At 43.0% G+C, this 26,609-nt stretch overlaps 1 protein-coding gene across 1 annotated transcript; it reads left to right on the top strand.

Moving 5' to 3' along the window:
* The first annotated feature begins 5,262 nt into the window (after positions 1-5,262).
* Positions 5,263-26,609, top strand: slc30a1a (solute carrier family 30 member 1a). The gene is made up of 2 exons (XM_070889521.1): positions 5,263-6,206; positions 25,294-26,609. Exons 1-2 carry the CDS (start codon positions 5,549-5,551, stop codon positions 26,196-26,198), a joined length of 1,563 nt encoding a protein of 520 aa, XP_070745622.1. The 5' UTR covers positions 5,263-5,548; the 3' UTR covers positions 26,199-26,609.

The raw sequence follows: 26,609 nt of genomic DNA on the forward strand, positions 1-26,609 counted from the left end.
AAACTGACCGGCCTATTGTTACTGGGTTTATCTTTGCACCCTTTTTTGAACAAGGGTGTAACATTTGTAATTCTCCAGTCCTCTGGCACCATCCCTGTTTTTAAGAAGGATTGGAAGATTATAGCCAGTACTTCCGCGATTTCTTCCTTTACTTCCCTCAGCATCCTAGGATGCATCCCATCCTGTCCTGGTGACTTATCTACTTAAGTACAGCCAGCCTTTCTAGTACTTTGTCTTCATCAATTCTTGTCCCATCCAGTATCTCCTACCTCCTCTTTCACTCTATGGCAGCATCTTCTTCCTTGATGAAGACAGATGCAAAGTACTCATTAGTGTACCTCAGCCATACCCTCTGCCTCCATGCGTAGGTCTCTTTTTTGGTCCCTAATGGGCCCCACTCCTCCTATTACTCCCCATTTCCTATTTATATGCCTATAGACTTTTAGATTGCCTTTTATGTTAGCTGCCATTCTATTCTCCTACCCTCTCTTTGTCCCTCTTATTTTCTTTTTCACTTCTCCTCTGAACTTTCTATATTTACCCCGATTCTCAGATGTATTCTCGACCTGACATCTGTCATACATGCTCTTTATCTGCTTCATCTTACTCTCTATCTCTTTTATTATCCAGGGAGCTCTGACTTTAGTTACCCTACCTTTCTCCTGAGTGGGAATGTACCTCGACTGTATGTGAACTATTTCCTTTTGAATGGCAGCCCATTGTCCCACTGCAGTTTTGCCTGCCTATCTTTAATTCCAATTTACCCGGGCCAGATCCGTTCTCATCCCACTGAAATTTGCCTTCCTCCAATTACATATTTAATTGCTTGCCAGGTGCTGTGATGCAGGAAGAATGTTCCTGTTGCTGGGGAGTTCCAGAACCAGAGGTCACAGTCTAAGAATAAGGGGTAAGCTATTTAGGACCGAGATGAGGAGAAACTTCTTCACTCAGAGAGTGGTTAACCTGTGGAATTCTCTACTGCAGAAAATTGTTGAGGCCAGTTCGTTAGATATATTCAAAAGGGAGTTAGATATGGCCCTTACGGCCAAAGGGATCAAGGGGTATGGAGAGAAAGCAGGAAAGGGATACTGAGGTTGAATGATCAGCCATGATCTTATTGAATGGCGGTGCAGGTTCGAAGGGCCGAATGACCTACTCCTGCACCTAATTTTTATGTTTTTATGTTATTCTATTCCAATTCACACTAAATGTGTCACTGTGATAAAATTGTCACTCAGGTGTTCCAGCCATTGTTCTCCTCCAGAAAATTCCTCTTTGACGAAATACAGGTTCTGAATTTCCTGAATTTCTGCCGCCGCAACTTCATGGCGCAATGAAAAAAAGTCCAAGGAAATATTATGGCCCATATTTTCTTGGGCATGTGTACCATTGTCATGGTGCATTCAAGGAACTCTTGAACGATGCAAAAGAACGAGAAAGTTATGGAGTAAGTGACTTACGCTATTATGTCACTCCATATTTTTCTTGGACTTTTGCGCTGCTCCACCATTACCCTCGCCGATAAGTTAGAATGTAATTATCAATGCGCCTCCTCCATTGAAATCAATGGCTATCGCAATTTTACTGCATTCAAGCCAGTTTTCACAGTTCTGCGTCTTAGACTTAAAAATAATGGTGCTAGTGACCTGGCAGTTGTGTAATTTATTGTTCCAAGATCGGTCTTAAACCTTTAAACCTGTATTCCAGTTGGCCTGAGCTTAGCATCTGGTAACTGACAGAGATTGGTGACATATACCGTGAATCTCCCTTCTAGCATGCTAATCTCGTCATTAAAGAAACACTTGGATTTATATAGCGCCTTTCATGACCACTGAATGTCTCAAAGTGCTTTACAACCAATTAAGTACTTTTTGAAGTGTAGACACTGTTGTAATGTGGGAAATGCAGCAGCCAATTTGCGCACAAGCAAGCTCCCGCAAACAGCAACGCGATAATGATCAGATAATCTGTTTTTGTTATGTTGATTGAAGGATAAATATTAGCCAGGACACCGGGGATAACTCCCCTCCTCTTCTTCGAAATAGTGCCATGGGATCTTTTACATCCACTTGAAAAAGAAGACAGGGCTTCAGTTTAACGTCTCATCCGAAAGACGGCACCACCGACATTGCAACGCTCCCTCAGCACTGCACTAGAGTGTCGGCCTAGATTTTGTGCTCAAATCACTGGATGGGACTTGAACCCACAACCTTCTGACTCAGAGGCAAGAGTGCTACCCACTATCTGACACCTTGACAGTCTCTATTGATAACTTATATTTTCCTGCATTCCAAATAGAATATACTGCAGCGGGCAGCATATTATAATGATTTATTTCAAAGCACCCACTCGACACAGGCTATAATGCTATAGTTCTATAATGAAACCTTTAATGACCTAAAATTATATAACCAGTCCATGCAGTTTATCAAGTACTGAAGTGTTTGCAACTATTACATCATTCGATGTCAGCGCTCTTGTCAGAATCACCCAATGCCATCATTATCATTGGAGATTGAGCTCAAATGGGAACTAATGTCCCAGAAATTGTTGGGAAAATAATGGTGAGTTCATGGCACATGCCATTATTAGTGCGTAAAAAACCCCCCCCAGCAATTTGTGGCAAGGAAGAGATACGGCGTGAGTTGCGATTCACCACCAATTGCTAGATGATTTGAGCTAGTCTATCATTAGCCTCGCTAAAACGGAAGTTCGCCGTCAATCTTCCCGTGAGTGTCAAGAAATTGCTGGATTTGCATTATAAATACGAATGAATCTTACTACAGCTATTTAGGGGTGCTATCTCATGTAGTAAGGACCCTATTGATGACGTGATTTATGGTCGTGATATGCTACTTAACCTCGGAGGCCCAGAAAGGGAACAATTGAAACTGTGGAGCATCCTGCAGGTAGTAAATTATTCCTAGAATGTTTTTAAATTTTAAAAAAATTCTTACTTTTCCATTGTCTCTTTTTTCTTTCTGTCTTCATCCAATCTTTTTTCTCTCTCTATTTCTCTTTTTGTATCTAATTTGACTTTAAATCAGCCTATTTCCTTTGTTATTTGCTCTGTTTTTTCCTTTATCCTTAAATTTCATTGGTTAAGGAGATAGACCACTCAACTCGACGAGTTGGAGATCCCAAATACCCCGTTGACATCGCTGTCCCATTATCAATTAACGACCCGTAATTTACGGTCAGCAGCGAAACAAAGGCATTCTCCGCTGGTCCTGAAGTAGGCGTTCCACAAAGATCGTGTGATCTCTGTGGCGAGAAGTATGGCTTTTCCAACGTTCAGTTGAAATCAGCATAGGTTAAGGCAGAATCCCTAATGCGAGTTGTCGTGACGTTAACAACCTATCTAAGCAGCCGATCACAATGCAGAATTCTCACAGATTGAGAACCAGGAAATGGGAAAGCTCCTTAACGGCAAGCGAGCCAAAGGTGGGCAGAGGAAACGTTTCAAGGACACCCTCAAAGCCTCTCTGATAAAATGCAACATTCCCACTGACACCTGAGAATCCCTGGCCAAAGACCGCCCTAAGTGGAGGAAGTGCATCCGGGAGGGCGCTGAGCACCTCGAGTCTTGTTGCCGAGAGCATGCAGAAATCAAGCGCAGGCAGCGGAAGGAGCGTGCGGCAAACCAGTCCCACCTCCCCTTTCCTTCAATGACTGTCTGTCCCACCTGTGACAGAGACTAGTCGGTCACATAAGAACTCACTTTTAGAGTGGAAGCAAGTCTTCCTCGATTTCGAGGGACTGTGATGATGATGAAGCTCCTAAAATTCTAACTTTAAAAAAATGCTATAGAGAGCAAAACAAAAATTGAGCCTCACGTGGAGAAAAGGTAAACCTGAAAAAAATGAACAAAGTTTTAAATTTTTGTTTTAAAAGTTTCTTAAAAATTGTAATTTTTATTAAAATGGATAAATTTGACACTCCACAAAATTAAAATTAGTGTTTTCAGAGCCATAACGTTTGTTTAACAGTCAAAATACTGTTACAATCCCAGTTACACCTAATCCAAAAGGGTCAAACTTTTAATAGGTATTTAACAGCGATTACCACAGAAGAGCCAAAGTTTTCATCAGTTTCCCTGATTGCCGGCAGTAGGGAGTGGACGGGGGCAGCGTAGCCAGTGTCAGAGCAGTTAATGACTGACCGCAACATCGGGATTTCCATGTTAGGTGCGCATGTGCTACATCCTGAAGTTACAGTCGGTTTCAAAGGGATAATAATGGCGAATGCTATTCGTTCGCTGTTGTTACACACCGCAAATTCCGGGCCTATTTCCAACAATTTGCGGTGCAAGAATAATACGATCTGAAGCGGGGGGGGGGGGGGGACGGACGGAGGAATCAACTTCACGCCGCTCGCTGCAATTTCTGAGCCAGGGAATAATTTATCACTGGCACGATCGGCATGGCAGATGGTTGCCAGGAAATCTGGGCCAATTACTTGCAGAACTATGGTGACACATTGAGTTGGAAGAGTTTGCTAGTGAAAGTGTGACTTGAAGTAAATGTGACATTTAATGGACTTGCATACTATGTGCAAGACCTTTTATAAGTAAATGTGGAGCTTTCTCCCCAACTCTTCTTCTCTCTTCCAAGCCAGGCTAGACTATTAAAGTAATTTAAATTAAAAAGTAGAAACAAAACTTCGAAAGAATAATAGTACAACATGTACACATTCGAAATAACGTATACCGCTCCTTTAAGTGTTTTATTTTAAGCTGCTTAAAATATTACTTTCCTGTAATGCTGAGTCACACTAAATAAGGCATTCTGGACAGCAACGGAAGGTTTTTTGGAGAAGTGTGAAACTGTTGAACAGGACGGGCTGTCAATCATTGATAGAGAACCCTTGACAAGAAAGACCAATCAGCATACCGCAAGGCGAGTACAATGGTGACCTCACCCACCTGCGTATGATTGACACAACTGCTACCCAATTAAAAAGAAAGGTTGAAGACAGCGGTCAATCGGCGCTAAGGTAAGGAGGTGGGGTAGAGCCGGCCAGAGCGGTAGCTGATTGATTTCTGGACAATGTGATAGCGTCACAATCACAGGGACCCGGCAAAACGCGCATGACCAGCCGGACCTTTTAAAAAAAGGAGCAGAGCGGCTGCGCAGAGTGTGACAATGATTGACACGGCAACTAACGAATAGGAATGATGGCTAACTGGCATTCCAACCAATCGGCTTCGGCTGGAGGCAGGGTTTGGTGAACTGGAGGGAGGGAAGAAATGGGTCCGTGCTGAAAAAAAAACCGTGCGCAGAGAGGGGAAAAAAACTTGCCGGGTGCAAAAGTTTTTTGTAACCGTCTGCATAGTTACAGAGCTGGGTGAAAGAATGAGAGGGCAGTTTCTACATTCTCTGGAACTTTCGGCTTAGCTTTTTTCTGTCGTCGTCCCCCCCCCTCACACTTTTATTGTGTTTTAAATCGCGACGGTTGTTTTTGAACGTTAAACGGCCCTTTGTTCTGCCTGGGAACGCTACCTCGGTTGCCTGCTCCGCGCTCGCCGTGCTTGTGAGGCTGAAGGAAGATGGACTGCGAGCCGAACCGGGCGCGCCTGATGTGCATGCTGTGGCTGACCTTCGGCTTCTTCGTGGTGGAGGTGGTGGTGAGCCGGCTGACCAGCTCGCTGGCCATGCTCTCCGACTCCTTCCACATGCTGTCGGATGTCATCGCGCTGGTGGTGGCCCTGATCGCCGTGCGCTTCGCCGCCAAGACCCAGTCGACGGCCAAGAACACGTTCGGCTGGATCCGAGCCGAGGTGATGGGCGCGCTGGTCAACGCCGTCTTTCTGACGGCGCTCTGCTTCACCATCGTGCTGGAGGCCATCGAGCGCTTCAGCGAGCCGCGGGAGATCCAGAACGCGGTGGTGGTGATCGGGGTGGGAGCCGCCGGGCTGCTGGTCAACCTGCTGGGGCTCTGCATGTTCCACAGCAGCGGGGGAGGAGGAGGAGGCGCGGCGGCCCACGGGCACTCGCACACCCATGTCTCGGGCACCCGGAGCGGCCACTGGCTCCGCAGGAAGAGGAAGGACGACGCCGAGAAGCTGTCCGGCAACGGGACGAGCCTGAACCAGGAGGAGATCAACATCCTGGTCAACAGTGGCAGCGCCATTAACGGCGTCAGCCCCGACAAGCAGGACGGCTTCGGGTCGTGCGGCGGCGGCGACGACCCCCGGCTTGTGAACGGTAAATGCACTTTTATTATCATTATTTTTTTGTGTTGTTGTCTTGTGCAAATGGGAAAACCCCGGGGATGTGATGTGACCGTAACTGGAGAACAACTCCAGAGTCTGCGGCTCGAAATCACTGTGAACAGAAACCGCGATCTTGAAGAGCAATCGGAAACAAAACCGGCTTTCTTTTTCTTTTAGTTCTTTGTGACATCCCTGGGAATGTTATATTCTAAGATTTTTATCGATCGGCTGTAATTTGCTGCTAGTAAAATGTCACGGCAGATTTGTATACACACTGTGACCCTCATCTGTACCCATTTCGACGCTATGTCCACAGAAAACAATTCCCATGAAGGAAACATCTGAATTATAGTGAGGGTTCGATCCCGAGCTTGTTTCTGTAGCATTACCTGGCGATGTCTTGATATAATTTGCTTCAGGCAACGCCTGAAATAACTTTAAGCCACGCCAATAACGTCCTGTCATAGTAGCAATGTGGGCAAAAGTCAGAACAAGTGTAGAGTGCCCAGCAAACGTTTGGACCATTTAAACTAACAAATCCATACTGTACTGAAATAGAGCCTAGGATAATGATTTTATCAAAAAGATTTGTGTTGTATCTGGTTTGCAAACTAATATCCAGTATTATGCCCTTTGTACTGCGCCAACGGTAGTAGTGAGGTGTGCTACCCAGTCTTGTTTTTTTTTTGAATGGGGAGTCTGAACTCCTTGCCTGCGTTCTCCAAACACTTCCAATGCCAATTTGGCTATTATGTTACAGGACTTTCAACAGTGCACTCTTTTGAGTTGTTCCAATGGAAGACCTACTATATCACGAGGTATTGATGTTTTATCAGTACTCTTTTTTTTAAAAAAAAATCAAAAGAACTATGGTTGACATCTTTAATTTTTTGTAAACAGTGAATCTAATATTGGGTATAGTGTAAGGTCATGCTGACCTGATTTATCTAGTTTAAATGATGTCCAACAAACCAGCTTTGATAGCAAATGAAAATGAACTTGTGCAGATTGAATACTAAAAATGTACATTCATTTTACCTGTATGCCAAATGCATTTATGGGGATTACTTTTGAGGATGCTGGGCAACAGTGGGGAAAGAGGAAGCTGTTGCACAGGATTTTACAGCACACAGACAGGCCATTCAGCCCAATAAGTCTACATCTGTGTTTATATTGTACACGAGCTTCCTCCCACCTTACTTCATCTCACCCCATCAACATATCCATGTCAAATCTGGCATCAAGCTTATGGTCTACAGGACTGTAGTGATACCTGCCCTTCTGCATGGCTGAGATGTGGACCTTATACAGCAGACACCTCAAATCGCTGGAGAAATACTACCAACGATGTCTCCGCAAGATCCTGCAAATCCCCTGGGATGATAGACGCATCAACGGCTGTATTCTTGATCAGGCCAACATCCTCAGCATCGAAGCACTGACCACACTCGACCAGTTCCGTTGGGCGGGTCACATTGTCCGCATGCCTGACGCAAGACTCCCAAAGCAAGTGCTCTACTCGGAACTCCTACATGGCAAGTGAGCCCCAGGTGGGCAGAGGAAACTCTTCAAGGATACCCTCAAAGCCTCCTTGATGGTGCAACATCCCCACCGACATCTGGGAATCCTTGGCCAAAGACAGCCCTAAGTGGAGAAAGAGCATCTGGGAGGGCGCTGAGCACCTCGAGTCTCGTCGCCAAGAGCATGCAGAAAACAAGCGCAGGCAGCGGAAAGAGCATGCAGCAAACCAGACTCCCCACCCACCCTTTCCTTCAACGACTGTCTGCCCCACCTGTGACAGACTGTACAGTCACCTGAGAACTCACTTTGAGTGGAAGCAAGACTCCCTCGTTTTCGAGGGGCTGCCTATGATTATGATTCTATTCCTTTCTACCTCATGTACTTATCCAGCTTCCTCTTAAATGCATCTATGCTATTCGCCACATGTGGCAGTGAATTCCACATACTCTCCACTCTAAGTAAAGAACATTCTCTTAAATTCTTTATTGAATTTATTAGTAACTATTTTATATTTATGGCACCTAATTTTGAACTCTCATCAGTAGAAAGATCATCTCTACATATACCCTACTGTAATTTGTTGGTATAGACAGGGTTTGTAAATGGAGATCATGAATGCTCATGGCTGATATCTGGCTCTCTTACAGTGCCATGGTAACAAGGTCAGAAGAAAGGGCATAATGGTGTGCCATGATTCGCAGCTTCTTTGTGCACACAAGACTGTATTTCTGATGAAATATTGATCCTGCTCCATATTTTAGCTACTTTTTTGAGTCAACTATATTTTTGGAAAATATTCCATAATCTGGGAGGTTTAGAAACAGATTTAAAAAGCATCCTGATGGGACCCTGTCCAGACAAATTGGTGATGTTAGTTGTCAGCTTGGCTCAGTTGGTAGCACATGTACATTTTGAGTCAGAAAATCCTGGTTTCAAGCTCTGCTGCACCATTGGAGATGCCATCTTTCTGTTCAGGTTGATGTAAAGCATTCCATAGCACTATTCAAAAAAAGAGCAAGTAGTCTTAGTCAACATTCCTCTTAACCAACACCATCAAAACAAATATTAACTAGTCGTTTTTTTTTCATTTGCTGTTTGTTGGACTTGCCACAACAACAACTTGTATTTATTTAGCGCCTTTAATGTAATAAAAGTCCCAAGGTGCTTCACAGGAGTATTATGAGACTCAATTGATATGGAGCCGCACAAGGAGAAATTAGGACAGGTGACCAAAAGAGGTAGATTTTAAGGAGTGTCTTAAAGGAGGAAAGAGAGGTTTAGGCAGGGAATGCCATGTGCAGTTGGCTGCCCTGTTTCCTACATAAGTGATTAATTGATTAGTCACTTGCTTAGGGATGTCCTGAGGATGTTGTAAGGAGCAATGTAAATACAAATTCATTTTTAAATGTATTTGGTTTTGAGTGTGAGGTTTCTTCAGGTCATTTTTTTTGGGGGGATCCTATCTATTATAAATGGAGTACAGTGTTTTGAATAGCAAGACTGCTGGTTTATGGCTTCATGTTCCCTATCAAACTGTAGCATTATTGGCATTAGCTCATCTTGAGACCTTGGCTTATCTTCCTATTCTTGCGGCTTCTCCACATTTGACCACTTCACTGTTTATGACTCATGGACTGATGCATCACGAGGTCAGTTGGCCCATCGTGTCTGTCCTGGCTCAATGAAAGAGCTATCCAATTAGTCTCACCCACCCCCCCACCCCCCGGCCCTTTCCCATACCCCTGCAAATGTTTCCCGTTCAAGTAGTTATCTTCCCTTTTGAAAGTTATTGAATCTGCTTCCACCACCCATTCAGGCATTGCATTCCAGATCATCATAACTTGCTGCGTTAAATCAAAAATTCTCATCACATCTCTAGTTCTTTTGCCAATCACGTTAAAAATGTGCCTTTGGTTGCTGACCCTTCTGCCACTGTAAACAGTTTCCCCTTATTTACTCTTTCGTGATTTTGAACACCTATGTTAAATCTCCCCTTAACCTTCTCTGCTATAAGGAGGACATAGAAACATAGAAACATAGAAAATAGGTGCAGGAGTAGGCCATTCGGCCCTTCCAGCCTGCACCGCCATTCAATGAGTTCATGGCTGAACATGCAACTTCAGTACCCCATTCCTGCTTTCTTGCCATACCCCTTGATCCCCCTAGTAGTAAGGACTACATCTAACTCCTTTTTGAATATATTTAGTGAATTGGCCTCAACAACTTTCTGTGGTAGAGAATTCCACAGGTTCACCACTCTCTGGGTGAAGAAGTTTCTTCTCCTCTTGGTCCTAAATGGCTTACCCCTTATCCTTAGATTGTGACCCCTGGTTCTGGACTTCCCCAACATTGGGAACATTCTTCCTGCATCTAACCTGTCTAAACCCATCAGAATTTTAAACGCTTCTATAAAGTCCCCTCTCATTCTTCTGAACTCCAGTGAATACAAGCCCAGTTGATTTAGTCTTTCTTGATAGGTCAGTCCTGCCATACTGGGAATCAGTCTGGTGAACCTTCGCTGCACTCCCTCAATAACAAGAATGTCCTTCCTCAGGTTAGGAGACCAAAACTGTACACAATACTCCAGGTGTGGCCTCACCAAGGCCCTGTACAACTGTAGCAACACCTCCCTGCCCCTGTACTCAAATCCCCTCACTATGAAGGCCGACATACCATTTGCTTTCTTAACCGCCTGCTGTACCTGCATGCCAACCTTCAATGACTGATGTACCATGACACCCAGGTCTTGTTTCACCTCCCCTTTTCCTAATCTGTCACCATTCAGATAATAGTCTGTCTCTCTGTTTTTACCACCAAAGTGGACAACCTCGTATTTATCCCTATTATACTTCATCTGCCATGCATTTGCCCATTCACCTAACCTATCCAAGTCGCTCTGCAGCCTCACAGCATCCTCCTCGCAGCTCACACTGCCACCAAACTTAGTGTCATCCGCAAATTTGGAGATACTACATTTAATCCCCTCGTCTAAATCATTAATATACAGTGTAAACAGCTGGGGCCCCAGCACAGAACCTTGCGGCACCCCACTACTCACCGCCTGCCATCCTGAAAAGTCCCCATTTGCTCCTACTCTTTGCTTCCTGTCTGACAACCATTTCTCAATCCATGTCAGCACACTACCGCCAATCCCATGTGCTTTAACTTTGCACATTAATCTCTTGTGTGGAACCTTGTCGAAAGCCTTCTGAAAGTCCAAATATACCACATCAAATGGTTCTCCCTTGTCCACTCTACTGGAAACATCCTCACAAAATTCCAGAAGATTTGTCAAGCATGATTTCCCTTTCTCAAATCCATGTCACCTCTTTCCAAATGCGCTGCTATGACATCCTTAAAAATTGATTCCATCATCTTACCCACTACCGATGTCAGGCTGACCGGTCTATAATTCCCTGTTTTCTCTCTCCCTCCTTTTTTTAAAAAGTGGGGTTACATTGGCTACCCTCCACTCGATAGGAACTGATCCATAGTCAATGGAATGTTGGAAAATGACTGTCAATGCATTTACAACCCCAGCTTCTCTGGTTTTTCCACATAACTGAAGTCCCGCATCCCTGGTACCATTCTGGTAAATCTCCTCTGCTCTCTAAGGCTTTGACATCCTTCCTAAAGTGTGGTGCCCAGAATTGCACACAATACTCCAGCTGGGGCCGAACCAGTGATTTTATAAAGGTTTAGTGTAACTTTCTTGTATTTGTACACCATGCCTCTGTTTCCAAAGCCAAGGATACCATATGCTTTTTTAACAGCCTTCTCAATTTGTCCTGCCATCTTCAATGATTCATGTACATACACCCCCAGGTCTCTTTGTACCATTTAGTTTGTACTACGTCTCTTCATTCTTCCTACCAAAATGCATCACTTCACACTTGTTAATTGCATCTGCCAAATGTCTGCCCATTTCACCAGTCTCGGTCTATGTCCTCCTGAAGTCTGTTACTATCCTCCTGATTGTTTACCACATTTCCAAGTTTTGTGTCATCTGCAAACTTTGAAATTATGTCCTGTACACCCAAGTCCAGGTTATTTAATATATATCAAAAAGAGCAGTGATCCTAATACCGACCTTTGGGGAACACCACTGTACAATTCCCTCCAGTCTAAAACAACCGTTCACCACTACTCCTTTACTTTCTGTCCCTTAGCCAATTTCGTATCCATGCTGCCACTGTCGCTTTAATCCTATGGGCTTTGATTTGGCTTACAAGGTTATGATGTGGTACTTGTTGAAAGCCCATATACACAACATCAACTGCACTACCTTCATCAACCCTCTGTTATTTCATCAAAGAACTCAATCAAGTTCCTGGTTTTGCGTTTCTCCCTGTTCTGACATCTTATCAGATTTCCCCATCTGTTCTATTTTCAGCCTCGGCACTGGGTAACTCATTTTCAGTGATTTAATTCTTCACCTGAACCCATCCTCTCATATCTCTGTTGACCTCCTTGCTCTGCTCACCTCACTCAACCTAATGTTCCATGTCAGCTTCCATGTACATGGATATACCCTCAATCTCATTAATTTGCATGTCTTTTGAGGCCTTCGAGGTTTTTACCCTTGTGAGTACTCTGTGCAACCACTTCCTCGTCTCCATTCGTGTGCACCTCTCTGCCGATATTTTCCTGTATTGAGTAGATTCCCATTGTATTGTGAAAGGTACTGCAACTTATGGGAGTTGCACGCGTCCTACTCTTAATTAGATTTTATTTGAATTGTTACAGCAGTTTCCTGTGTTTGGAATGTAATGCCTGATTTGTATGATATTTAAAAAAAATGTTGTGGGTTGGTGTAGAGGGAGTATTTGGTAGGTTCCAAGAAATGTTGGTTGTGACAAATAGCCATAGTATGGAAAACTGAGTTTGTTTGAGAGGTATATATTTGGCCAAAAAATGTTCTAAAATTGGTTTTGACTGCATGTCTCTCATTAAATGAAACTGAGACTAAATTAACTTCATTTAAGCTAACAGGATAGGTGGAATGTTGTACTAGAGAATTTATAAGCAATTTGGGACTAAACGGCACATTTTGAAGCTACTAGAATCATTAGATATGTCAATGGGAGTCTAAGGCCAATCGCACATTTTCTCATAAGTTTATTTCACTAACATGAGCTGCTAAGTATTGTGGCCTATATCTCGCTATCCAACCACTAATTAATATGCCGGACTCCCAACTACATCATATTGACAAACATTGGTTTTATAAGCTGTGGAATATATTATTAACTATTCAGTGGAAGAAGAATGTAATAATTTAGACAAACTAAGTAATTTTGGTTTGTCTTATTATTGCATTATTCTTCTACTGAAGAATATAATCCAGCATCCGAGTTGACGTCTTCACATTAAGTGTAGCATAAAGCATTTGGACTGTTCAAACTTATTCTTTATTTTGCATCAGAAGCTTATTTCTAGAAGGAAGACTAAACATGACAGCCAAATTTCCATAAGGAAAAAGCACACTGTTGACTTTGACCAGTTTTGGAGTAGAAATTGCATGTTCTTAGAAATTGCACTCATCACTGGTGGTAAAAGATACAATAGGAAAAACAATGTGATTTGTACAATAGAAGCACTTTGTAACGAAATTACTTGCAGCTGAAAACCCATTACAACAAAGTTTTCTGAAATGATAGCGCTGATGCTAACTTGTCGAAGATAAGAAAGAGGCTTCCCTGGGAGTAGTATGTCAGCGTTTGCAAGGGTTCCCTCAGAAATTTGAAAATCATTGTCCTAAAATGTGCTCCTCTTAACTTTTCTCAGATTTTCTAGAATAGAAGACATTATACTCTCGTGTACTAATAACCTAAGGTATGCCCCTGAACACACTATCCATGCCTAGAATCATGGGTGCACTATTGCTATGCTATGTACAAGATGCATGGCAGCAACTCACCAGTGTTACTTCATTCAATAGCACTCCCCTCCCTTGAGACCTCTACCACCCTAAAGTTCAAAAGCACCAATGTTATGGGTACACCATCATCTTCACGTTCCCTTACAAGTCTCTCACCACCCTGATTCAAACATATATTGCTGTTCCTTCATTATTGCTGAGTCCTTGTGGAATTTCCTACCTAACATGACTGGGAGCACTACCATCACAAGTACTGCAGTGGTTCAAGGAGATGGCTAGTTACTATTGCCTCAGGCCAGCTATGGAGGGCATAAATGCAGCCATGCATTCCACAAATATTATATATATATATATATATATATATTTTTAAAGCTGCTTAGGAACAGCAGCTTAAATAAGCATAGAATAGTGTACGGGAAAGGTGAGCTTGTGAGCTTGTCTCTGGATTGAAATCTAGTTTGTGGTTTGAGCTATTGTCAAAATTAAATAACCTGCCAAAAGTGATTAATAAATGTGTGCACACGACCCCCTCAGCCTGACCAGTCGCTGGTTTCTGTGCCAGCTGAGATTAAGCTTTGGAATTCCAGTCTCACATATTGACTCTTCTAACAGTTTAAGAACCAAGATAATCTTTCCACAGAATTTGTGGTATAGCAAACTTTCTTCGAGATGTGTGAGGTAAATATAGCTTTACCAAAGTGTAATCATACTGGTAATTTGTTCATTTTGCATTAAATTACATTGCTGTTCAAATACAATAGGACCCACAGTATCTCAGTTGGCACATTCCACATTGTGTGCTCTTTGGTTTCTCAGTAACCAATCCTATTTGCAAAATGTTCATTTGAATGCAGGTGTAGAATTGGATTGAATAAGTTTTACTTTGTTTTTAAAAAAAAAGGCTATACTTCATATATCTATCCAAAGTTATTCCTCTTCCCACCTGGAAGTAGAGTTTATAGGACCATAGAAATGTGCCGGCTCTTTGTTAGAGCAATCCAAAACTCTATACAGTCCTCATAGCCGATATCTTCCTCTGCTTCAAATATTTATCCAATTTTCTCTTAAAAGATGCATACGTCTATCTTGCCGATTCCATGGCAAAACCTTTCATGCTCCAATAACCAAGAAAAGTCACAACTTCTTTCCTCTTAGTGAAAATCTTAATATTGACGACCCCTTGTCACTCCTTGAATTGTGGTAGGTTGCATTGTGAGCAACTAACAAGATGTCTGAACTCAAAAACTGCTCTGCACAGAGGTGGTGTTGTTTAAATTTTAGAGAGAAGGGAATAGTGAACTCATTCTGTATTGAGCCAATTATGTGAGTCCTGATTGAGAAGTATTTACAGTGTATGAAAGGGTTTTTTGTTTCTTCTTCTGCTTGTGGGATGAGTCATAGCTTAAAAGATAAAATAAACTTTCAACTTCCTTGTAGATAATTGATTTGAAGTTGGGAAATGATCTTGGTAAAATCATGTCAAACAACAAAACTATAATCCTATAGTTTGAGTTTATGCAGCTTGCTTAGCTGTGTCTTGTTTGTTGTCACAAACTCTTGAGAAACCAACATGCGTAGTGCAGTTCTTAACCGTATATTAGACAAGCTAAAATGACTAGCTTTACACTCTGCTACTCCATGCACTGTTGTAGCCCACTTAATCAAATGAGAGATTACAGCTTTTACCCATATAGCTGTAGTATTGTAAGTAGGGTATTGAACACAGTTATTATTTTTCGGGAAAGAGATTGCAGCTAGAAAGATGTTCGTAACTCACTAATAATATAGCATACAATTTTAGTCAAATATTAAATATAATACTGAAACAAATCAAAATAGTAGCCAGAACTTGAGAGTGTGCTGAATTTCATTTAATCTTTACTATGCTTCCTAAATTAACTTGGTTGAATGGTTTGATTTGGATTTGAATACTTAATCAGAAAACAAGAACTCAACTTCATCTGTACTGGATGTTTTGTAAGAAAAGATTTTCGGCAATGCCAGAATGTTAAAGGTATAGGACTGAGCTGATATTTATTTAAAAGAAAAATAATGAGATTATTGTCCTCATTTCTCCCCTGGGCTGCAGCATGTGCTTTGCTATTTAAATAAAAAGCTTTGACTTAGAAACATAGAAACATAGAAAATAGGTGCAGGAGTAGGCCATTCGGCCCTTCTAGCCTGCACCGCCATTCAATGAGTTCATGGCTGAACATTCAACTTCAGTACCCCATTCCTGCTTTCTCGCCATACCCCTTGATCCCCCTAGCAGTAAGGACCTCATCTAACTCCTTTTTGAATATATTTAGTGAATTGGTCTCAACAACTTTCTGTGGTAGAGAATTCCACAGGTTCACCACTCTCTGGGTGAAGAAGTTCCTCCGCATCTCGGTCCTAAATGGCTTACCCCTTATCCTTAGACTGTGACCCCTGGTTCTGGACTTCCCCAACATTGGGAACATTCTTCCTGCATCTAACCTGTCTAACCCTGTCAGAATTTTATATGTTTCTATGAGGTCCCCTCTCATTCTTCTGAACTCCAGTGAATACAAGCCCAGTTGATCCAGTCTTTCTTGATAGGTCAGTCCCGCCATCCCGGGAATCAGTCTGGTGAACCTTCGCTGCACTCCCTCAATAGCAAGAATGTCCTTCCTCAGGTTAGGAGACCAAAACTGTACACAATACTCCAGGTGTGGCCTCACCAATGCCCTGTACAACTGTAGCAACACCTCCCTGCCCCTGTACTCAAATCCCCTTGCTATGAAGGCCAACATGCCATTTGCTTTCTTAACCGCCTGCTGCACCTGCATGCCAACCTTCAATGACTGATGTACCATGACACCCAGGTCTCTTTGCACCTCCCCTTTTCCTAATCTGTCACCATTCAGATAATAGTCTGTCTCTCTGTTTTTACCACCAAAGTGGATAACCTCACATTTATCCACATTATACTTCATCTGCCATGCATTTGCCCACTCACCCAACCTATCCAAGTCGCTCTGCAGCCTCACAGCATCCTCCTCGCAGCTCACACTGCCACCCAACTTAGTGTCATCCGTAAATTTGGAGATACTACATTTAATCCCCTCATCTAAATCATTAATGTACAGTGTAAACAGCTGGGGCCCCAGCACAGAACCTTGCGGTACCCCACTAGTCACTGCCTGCCATTCTGAAAAGTACCCATTTACTCCTACTCTTTGCTTCCTGTCTGACAACCAGTTCTCAATCCATGTCAGTACACTACCCCCAATCCCATGTGCTCTAACTTTGCACATCAATCTCTTGTGTGGGACCTTGTCGAACGCCTTCTGAAAGTCCAAATATACCACATCAACTGGTTCTCCCTTATCCACTCTACTGGAAACATCCTCAAAAAATTCCAGAAGATTTGTCAAGCATGATTTCCCTTTCACAAATCCATGCTGACTTGGACCTATCATGTCACCTCTTTCCAAATGCACTGCTATGACATCCTTAATAATTGATTCCATCATTTTACCCACTACCGATGTCAGGCTGACCGGTCTATAATTCCCTGTTTTCTCTCTCCCTCCTTTTTTAAAAAGTGGGGTTACATTGGCTACCCTCCACTCCATAGGAACTGATCCAGAGTCAATGGAATGTTGGAAAATGACTGTCAACGCATCCACTATTTCCAAGGCCACCTCCTTAAGTACTCTGGGATGCAGTCCATCAGGCCCTGGGGATTTATCGGCCTTCAATCCCATCAATTTCCCCAACACAATTTCCCGGCTAATAAGGATTTCCCTCAGTTCCTCCTCCTTACTAGACCCCCCGACCCCTTTTATAACCGGAAGGTTGTTCGTGTCCTCCTTCGTGAATACCGAACCAAAGTACTTGTTCAATTGGTCCGCCATTTCTTTGTTCCCCGTTATGACTTCCCCTGATTCTGACTGCAGGGGACCTACATTTGTCTTTACTAACCTTTTTCTCTTTACATATCTATAGAAACTTTTGCAATCCGTCTTAATGTTCCCTGCAAGCTTCTTCTCATACTCCATTTTCCCTACCCTAATCAAACCCTTTGTCCTCCTCTGCTGAGTTCTAAATTTCTCCCAGTCCCCAGGTTCGCTGCTATTTCTGGCCAATTTGTATGCCACTTCCTTGGCTTTAATACTATCCCTGATTTCCCTTGATAGCCACGGTTGAGCCACCTTCCCTTTTTTATTTCTATGCCAGACAGGAATGTACAATTGTTGTAGTTCATCCATGCGGTCTCTAAATGTCTGCCATTGCCCATCCACAGTCAACCCCTTAAGTATCATTCGCCAATCCATCTCAGCCAATTCACGCCTCATACCTTCAAAGTTAGCCTTCTTTAAGTTCTGGACCATGGTCTCTGAATTAACTGTTTCATTCTCCATCCTAATGCAGAATTCCACCATATTATGGTCACTCTTCCCCAAGGGGCCTCGCACAACGAGATTGCTAATTAATCCTTTCTCATTACATAACACCCAGTCTAAGATGGCCTCCCCCCTAGTTGGTTCCTCGACATATTGGTCTAAAAAACCATCCCTTATGCACTCCAGAAAATCCTCCTCCACCGTATTGCTTCCAGTTTGGTTAGCCCAATCTATGTGCATATTAAAGTCACCCATTATAACTGCTGCACCTTTATTGCACGCACCCCTAATTTCCTGTTTGATGCCCTCCCCAACATCACTACTACTGTTTGGAGGTCTGTACACAACTCCCACTAACGTTTTTTGCCCTTTGGTGTTCTGCAGCTCTACCCATATAGATTCCACATCATCCAAGCTAATGTCCTTCCTAACTATTGCCTTAATCTCCTCCTTAACCAGCAATGCTACCCCACCTCCTTTTCCTTTTATTCTATCCTTCCTGAATGTTGAATACCCCTGGATGTTGAGTTCCCAGCCCTGCTCATCCTGGAGCCACGTCTCCGTAATCCCAATCACATCATATTTGTTAACATCTATTTGCACAGTTAATTCATCCACCTTATTGCGGATACTCCTTGCATTAAGACACAAAGCCTTTAGGCTTGTTTTTTTAACACCCTCTGTCCTTTTAGAATTTTGCTGTACAATGGCCCTTTTTGTTCTTTGCCTTGGGTTTCTCTGCCCTCCACTTTTCCTCATCTCCTTTCTGTCTTTTGTTTTTGCCTCCTTTTTGTTTCCCTCTATCTCCCTGCATTGGTTCCCATCCCCCTGCCATATTAGTTTAACTCCTCCCCAACAGCACTAGCAAACACTCCCCCGAGGACATTGGTTCCGATTCTGCCCAGGTGCAGACCGTCCGGATTGTACTGGTCCCACCTCCTCCAGAACCGGTTCCAATGCCCCAGGAATTTGAATCCCTCCCTGCTGCACCATTGCTCAAGCCACGTATTCATCCGAGCTATCCTGCGATTCCTACTCTGACTAGCACGTGGCACTGGTAGCAATCCTGAGATTACTACTTTTGAGGTCCTACTTTTTAATTTAGCTCCTAGCTCCTTAAATTCATTTCGTAGGAACTCATCCCTTTTTTTACCTATGTCATTGGTACCAACGAGCACCACGACAACTGGCTGTTCTCCCTCCCTTTTTAGAATGTCCTCCACCCGCTCCGAGACATCCTTGACCCTTGCACCAGGGAGGCAACATACCATCCTGGAGTCTCAGTTGCGGCCGCAGAAACGCCTATCTATTCCCCTTACAATTGAATCGCCTATCACTATCGCTCTTCCACTCTTTTTCCTGCCCTCCTGTGCAACAGAGCCAGCCACGGTGCCATGAACTTGGCTGCTGCTGCCCTCCCCTGATGAGTCATCCCCCTCAACAGTACTCAAAGCGGTGTATCTGTTTTGCAGGGGGATGACCACAGGGGACCCCTGCACTACCTTCCTTGCACTACTCTTCCTGCTGGTCTTCCATTCCCTCGCTGGCTGTGGACCCTTCTCCTGCAGTAAGACCAACTCGCTACACGTGATACTCACGTCATTCTCAGCATCGTGGATGCTCCAGAGTGAATCCACCTTCAGCTCCAACTCCGCAACGCGGACCGTCAGTAGCCGGAGGTGGACACACTTCCCGCACATGTAGTCGTCAGGGACACTGGTGTTGTCCCTGTGTTCCCACATGGTACAGGAGGAGCATATCACATGACCGAGCTGTCCTGCCATGACTTAACCCTTAGATACACTTAAATTGCCGACAACAATGTTAAAAGTTACTGACTAATAAAGAAAAAGAAAAACTACTCACCAATCAGCAGCCAATCACTTACCACGTTGGCTGTGACGTCACCTTTTGATTTCTTTCTACTTCTTTTTTGCCTTCTCTCCCAGCTGGAGCTGCACCGGTACGTGTCTCAACTCCCGCCTCTCTCGACGCTCCCCGGACTGCTGAGCCTTTTATAGGCCGCTGCCTCTCTCGACTCCCGCCTCTCTCGACGCTCCCCGGACTGCTGAGCCTTTTATAGGCCGCTGCCTCTCTCGACTCCCGCCTCTCTCGACGCTCCCCGGACTGCTGAGCCGTTTATAGGCCGCTGCCTCTCTCGACTCCCGCCTCTCTCGACGCTCCCCGGACTGCTGAGCCTTTTATAGGCCGCTGCCTCTCTCGACTCCCGCCTCTCTCGACGCTCCCCGGACTGCTGAGCCTTTCATAGGCCGCTGCCTCTCTCGACTCCCGCCTCTCTCGACGCTCCCCGGACTGCTGAGCCGTTTATAGGCCGCTGCCTCTCTCGACTCCCGCCTCTCTCGACGCTCCCCGGACTGCTGAGCCTTTTATAGGCCGCTGCCTCTCTCGACTCCCTCCTCTCTCGACGCTCCCCGGACTGCTGAGCCTTTTATAGGCCGCTGCCTCTCTCGACTCCCCGACTTGCGACTATTTGTATGCCAGTATTGTCATCCAGTTATTTAAAGAATATCATAATGCAAATAATTTTTGATTTGATAAATTATCAGATAAACCCCCAAGAGTGAAAAATTTATGGATGTGTAAATTGCAGAATATAGTTCAAGAACAAGTTCTGTAGGTGTACAAAGCAAATTTACAGAAGCGGTACAAAAACAAAGTGGATTTTATTATAGCAATACAGCAGGTGTTTCACACACATTTTCTATAGTGTAGTTGGATCAAGTTGAGTAATTTAAAACAGGGTGAAAAGATCTCCGTCACAAGACCTATATAACCAGCATGATTTGTAAAAATTGCAGATATAATGTTTTTACATTGCCTGACCTGTATATGCTGTAACATGGTACTCAATTACCTCATTTTAAAATCCTGCATGAAAGTACAATTATGCAGAAGATCCATAATGATTTGAATATGAGGGCAGGGGAAGGAGACTAATTGGATTGCTCTTTCAAAGAGTCGGCACAGGTACATGGGCTGAATGGCCTACTTCTGTGCTGTATCATTCTGTGATTCTATAAGAAGCTTCCTGCATGTGATAACTCCTCACAGTGAGCATACATTGGTATTGGAATGAATTCACAGATGCAATCACTTGGAATTGTTTATTTTTTTTTCTCCTCCTGTCTTGAAGATGTCAACTTCTTACGACATACTTCGTGACTAGCCTTGTTAAAAACCTAAATGTTGGCTTATCTTTCAATATTTAGTGAAAAGGACTGAGTTCTTGATGGATGTGTGATTTGTTAGGTAAAATATAATTGTTCAATTGTAATGTATATGAATTAATTGAGCTTTTAGTTTATATATGTAATCTTTTATGCCCACTGCAGCAGAGGACCTAGAATTATAGAAGTTTGTAGTACAGAAGGCGGCCATTTGGCTCTTTGCTTGAGCTATCCAAAACTAATACAGCTGCCATACACTCTCCTCAGCATCGTGCATCTTCATTCACTGTCCAGTAGTAAAATAAAATATGTTGGTATGTGAGGAGCTAATAACTCAAAACAAGTAATACAGAGGCATAAACTAATAATCCAGAGAATGTGAATTCAAATCCCAATATTGCAGTTTGAGAATTTTAATTTGGTTTATATTTAGAAATAAAAAAGGCTTGTACAATAAAAGTGACCATGTTGTAAAAATCCAACTGGTTCATTAGCGTCCTTTAGGGAAGGAAACCTGCCACTCCTATCTACCTGGTTATGCCTATATGTGATGCCAGTCCCACATCAACATGATTGGTTTCATACAGCTAGTTAAGAGTCAGATGCGAAACAAATGCCGGCCTTGCCAGTGGCACCCACATCCTGAGAATGAATTTATAAAAAAAGCCTTGAGAGCTATCGAAAGTATAAGTGAAACTGCTTTGTCTAATTTAACAGATGGATACACCAGCTATGTATATCTAAACAAAGGATATAAATATTTTGCATATTTTTCTTGAATGCATTGTATGTTGTAATGTGTAGCGTCTAGCCACTTCCTCATGACATTCAATGGCATTGTCATCACTGAATTCCCAACATCAATATCCTGGAGGGGATCACTGTTGACCAGAAACTGAACTGGACAAACCACATACATGCCATGGCTACTAGAGCAGGTTAGAGGCTTGGGTATTCTGCAGCGAGTGGCTCACCCCCTGACTCCCCAAAGACTTTCCACCATCCACAAGTCAGGAGTGTGATGGAATATTCTCCAATTGCCTGGAGTGCAGCTGTAACAGCACTCCAGAATCTCGACGCCATCCAGGACCGAGCTCTCTGCTTGATCATTTGCCCATCCACTCCCTCGTGCATCCTGGCTGCAGTATACTATGTACAGGATGCACTGCAGCCTCTTGCCAAGGCTTCTTCAACCGCATCTCCCTAACCTATTACCTGTATCACTTAGAAGGGCAGGGAGAGCAGGTACATCGAACACCATCACCTCCCTTTCCCCCTCCCAATCACACACCATCTTGCGTGGACATGTATCGCTGCTGTTTCACCGTCATTGGGTCAAAATTCTTGGAACTTGGAAAGGATATATTGGCTTTGGAAGATGTGCAGCACCGATTCATCAGAATGTTACCAGAGTTCTAAGGGTTAAAGTATGAGGAGAGATTACATAAACAAGGCTTGTATTCTCTGAAAAAGACAGTGAAGGGATGATTTTATTGAAATTTTTAGGATTTTGAAAGGAATTGATAGGATAGATGAAGAGAAACTTTTTCTGCTGGTGGGAGTGTCTAGGACAAGGGAACATACCCCTAAAATCAGAGCCAAGACATTCAGGAGAGGTTAGAAACACTTCTTCAGGTAAAGGGTGTGTCGAAGTGTCTCTCAAAAAGCAGCAGCTGGCTCAATTAATAATTTTAAATCAGAGATCATTAGATTTTTGCTAAACAAGGATATGGAGCTTAAGATAGGTGGATGGAGCTGAGATACAGATCAGCCATGATCTCATTGAATGGCAGAACAGGCTCGAGAGGCGGAATGTCCTATGTTCATATATAACTCCCTATCCAACAGTACTCTGGGAGTACCTTCACTGCACACCTGCAGCGATTCAAGTCATCGGTTCACCACCATCTTGAGGGCAACTAGGGAAAGGCAACAAATGCCCACTTTGCTAGCGACACCCATATCCCAAGAGTGAATTAAAAAAAAAAATGATATTGTACCGTTTACTCTATACTACAGATCCAGAAATTGAACTGGACAAACCACATAAATGCTGTGGCTACTAGAGGGGGAGAGGTTGTTTCCACTGGTCGGGAGACTAGAACTAGGGGGCACAGCCTCAAAATACGGGGGAGCCAATTTAAAACCCAGTTGAGAAGGAATTTCTTCTCCCAGAGGGTTGTGAATCTGTGGAATTCTCTGCCCAAGGAAGCACTTGAGGCTAGCTCATTGAATGTATTCAAGTCACAGATTTTTAACCAATAAGGGAATTAAGGGTTACGGGGAGAAGGCGGGTAAGTGGAGCTGAGTCCACGGCCAGATCAGCCATGATCTTATTGAATGGCGGAGCAGGCTTGAGGGGCTAGATGGCCTACTCCTGTTCCTAATTCTTATGTTCTTGTGTTCTTATGTTCTACTAGAGCAAGTCAGAGGCTAGGTATAAATACAGGAATTGGTTGAATTAGTACCCAATTGTTTTTAATTGTGCTTTCAAACAGAATGGAAGACCATATTTTAGAGCAGTTAATTCTGAATACTTTTTATAATTAGTCTTTATGAAATTCTGTCCGATGCCTTTTAAAACTTGCTTCTATTTGGAATAAAAGGCAACATTGAAAATACGTAGTAGGCCAATCAAAAGATGGATGAACATTCCGGATGTTGATCCTTTGACGGACAGTTCTACATCTGAAGCGCACTCTTTTTCTCCTCTTGTGCTAACATACTTAGAAATCTTAAAAACTAAATTATTTACATCATTTACTGTTTTCTTTTATTTAAAAAAAAAATTCCATTTGAAGTCTGGCTTTTAATAATCATGTTTTAAGACAACAATATAAGTTTGTATTCCTCAAGAGTAAATAGATGAGTTCCGACCACACATCCGTGCCATCACTTAGACCGCCCATTTTCGTAATGTCACCCGACTCCGCCCCTTCCTCACTCATCTGCTTAAACCCTCATCGATGTGATTGTTACCTCTGGACTTGGGACTATTCCAATGCACTCCTGACTGGCCGTCCGTGTTCTACCTTCTGTAAGCTTGATGTCATCCAAAACTCTGCTGTCCATTTCCTAACTTGCACCATGTCCCATTCACCCATCACCCCATGTCCCATTCACCCATCACCCCTGTGCTCGTTGACCTGCATTGGCTCCCGGTTAAGCAACACCTCGATTTTAAAATTCTTATCCTTGTTTTCAAATCCCTACAACCCGCCGATAAACCTGCGTTCCTCCAATTCTGGCTTCTTAAACATCTCCGATTTTAATCACACCACCATTGTCAGCTGTGCCATCAGCTGCCCAGGCCCTAAGCTCTGGAATTCCATTCCTAAACCTCTCCGCTTCTCTACCTTTCTTTTCTCTTTTAAGCCACTCCTTAATACTACTTTGACCAAGCTTTTGGGCATCTGCCCTAATTTCTCCTTAAATGGCTGTCGTTTTGTTTGATAATGCTCCTGTGAGGTGCCTTGGAAAGTTTTACTATGTTAAAGGCACTATATAAATACAAGTTGTTGTTGTTGTTCTAACAGTATGTTCAAAATTGGAAAACATGTATTTTCTTTTTGGTTGGCACATGCACATTTGAAATATAAAATGTTGAAGTATATGATGTCTGTTAAGAAGAGCCTTTAGAATGATGACATTAATGAGACGAGTTATTACATTCTGCATATAGGAATGTAAGGAAAGAACTGAGAGAAAAGATAGTTGAGCCCTTGGTGCTCACCTTGACTGTTAGATGGTGGAACCTTGTGGAAAAGCTCTCCCTGAACAAGGCAAAAAGCCCAGAGATTATACTGAGCAGGTTCATGTTTCAGGAAAATCGGTTAATCTGTAATATTGAATGTGTTTTGTTTTTGCATTTTAAATACATATAGTATGAGAGACAAATCCTGTGGTAGATCACACTCTGAACATTCAGTGCCTGGCTCAAACATACTATTGACAGTAGGTTGTCTGCCTGTTGTCTTAGGAATGGTGTTTTATATAGGAAATCAAAGGGGAGTAGTACATTGAAAAATTGGAGTTACAAAGGGTGATGAGGGGGAGAAAGAAATGCTGTAGATCTTTAAATGTTTCTGTTGTGTCTAATAATGTTTTTGTTTTAAACAGATCTACTGAGGGAGAATAGTATGGAGGGCCTGCAACTGAATGGGATTTCTATTCTTGATGACCATCGTGATGAATTTGGAGATATAGAAGACTCCGCATCGCAACTGAACATGCGTGGTGTCTTTCTCCATGTGTTGGGAGATGCCCTAGGCTCTGTCATAGTGGTGGTAAATGCACTGATATTTTACTTTGTTTGGAACCCATGTCCTGAAAATGGCCCATGCATTAATCTGTGTTTACATGATCATTGTGTTGATCAAACACATCTAAATGGCACACTGTCAAACATGTCTGAAAATGGTGAAATCATTCCAGAAGCTGGACCCTGCTGGGTGCTGTTCTTGGATCCCACTTTATGCTGTATTATGGTATGTATCTTGCTGTACACAACCTATCCTCTGCTGAAGGAATCTGCTCTTATTCTGTTACAAACGGTCCCAAAACAAATAGATATGGAGTTATTAAATGAGAAGCTGCGCAACTTGGAAGGTGTCCTTGCTGTACATGAACTGCATGTCTGGCAGTTAGCTGGTAGTAGAATCATTGCAACGGCCCACATTAAATGCCGTGACCCAACTGCTTACATGGATGTAGCGAAACGCATCAAAGACTTTTTCCATGATGAAGGTATCCATGCCACAACCATCCAACCAGAATTTGCTTCAGTAAACTCTGAATCACGTATTTCCCTTTGTGAACTGCCATGCAAGACTCAATGTGCCTTAAAGCAGTGCTGCGGCAATGGAGAGAAGTCCTCTAGCGATTCAAAGTTGGAAACTCCATCTACTCATTCTCTTGAGGTTATCAGGGAATCTCCTGAACACCCCAGTGCAAGGACTGAAAGAAATGAGACTGGCAACAATGCAGTAAAAAACAAAGACACACAATATGAATCGGCTGTGTAAATTTAGCCAATCTAACTTTAAAAAGTGATGTGGTACTTTATTGACTTCAAATTTTGGGGTTGTCAACTGGAATTGATTGGCACTGAGCTAAAATAACCGTGGTAGATAACACAACTGTTATTGAACTTGTTCTACAGCTCCTTGATTTATGTATGGCACATTCCAAAGCAAACTCGTGGACAGCTGACTAGAAACTACTTGAATCTGTTATCACAGCTTTGTGACAAACAATGTGGATAATGCATCTCTGACTGTCAGCAGAAAAATGTATTTAATTATTATTAAAGGCGATCGCATTTTGGGAAAATACTTGGGTTTTTACATGAGCAGTTTTATATAGATTGATGTAACAGTTTTACATCAACTTGCAAAACCCTTTGTCCTTACCAATGTGAGTTGCTGCTATATAAA

Source organism: Pristiophorus japonicus, chromosome 9, assembly GCF_044704955.1.
Source record: "Pristiophorus japonicus isolate sPriJap1 chromosome 9, sPriJap1.hap1, whole genome shotgun sequence".
Classification (NCBI taxonomy): domain Eukaryota; kingdom Metazoa; phylum Chordata; class Chondrichthyes; family Pristiophoridae; genus Pristiophorus; species Pristiophorus japonicus.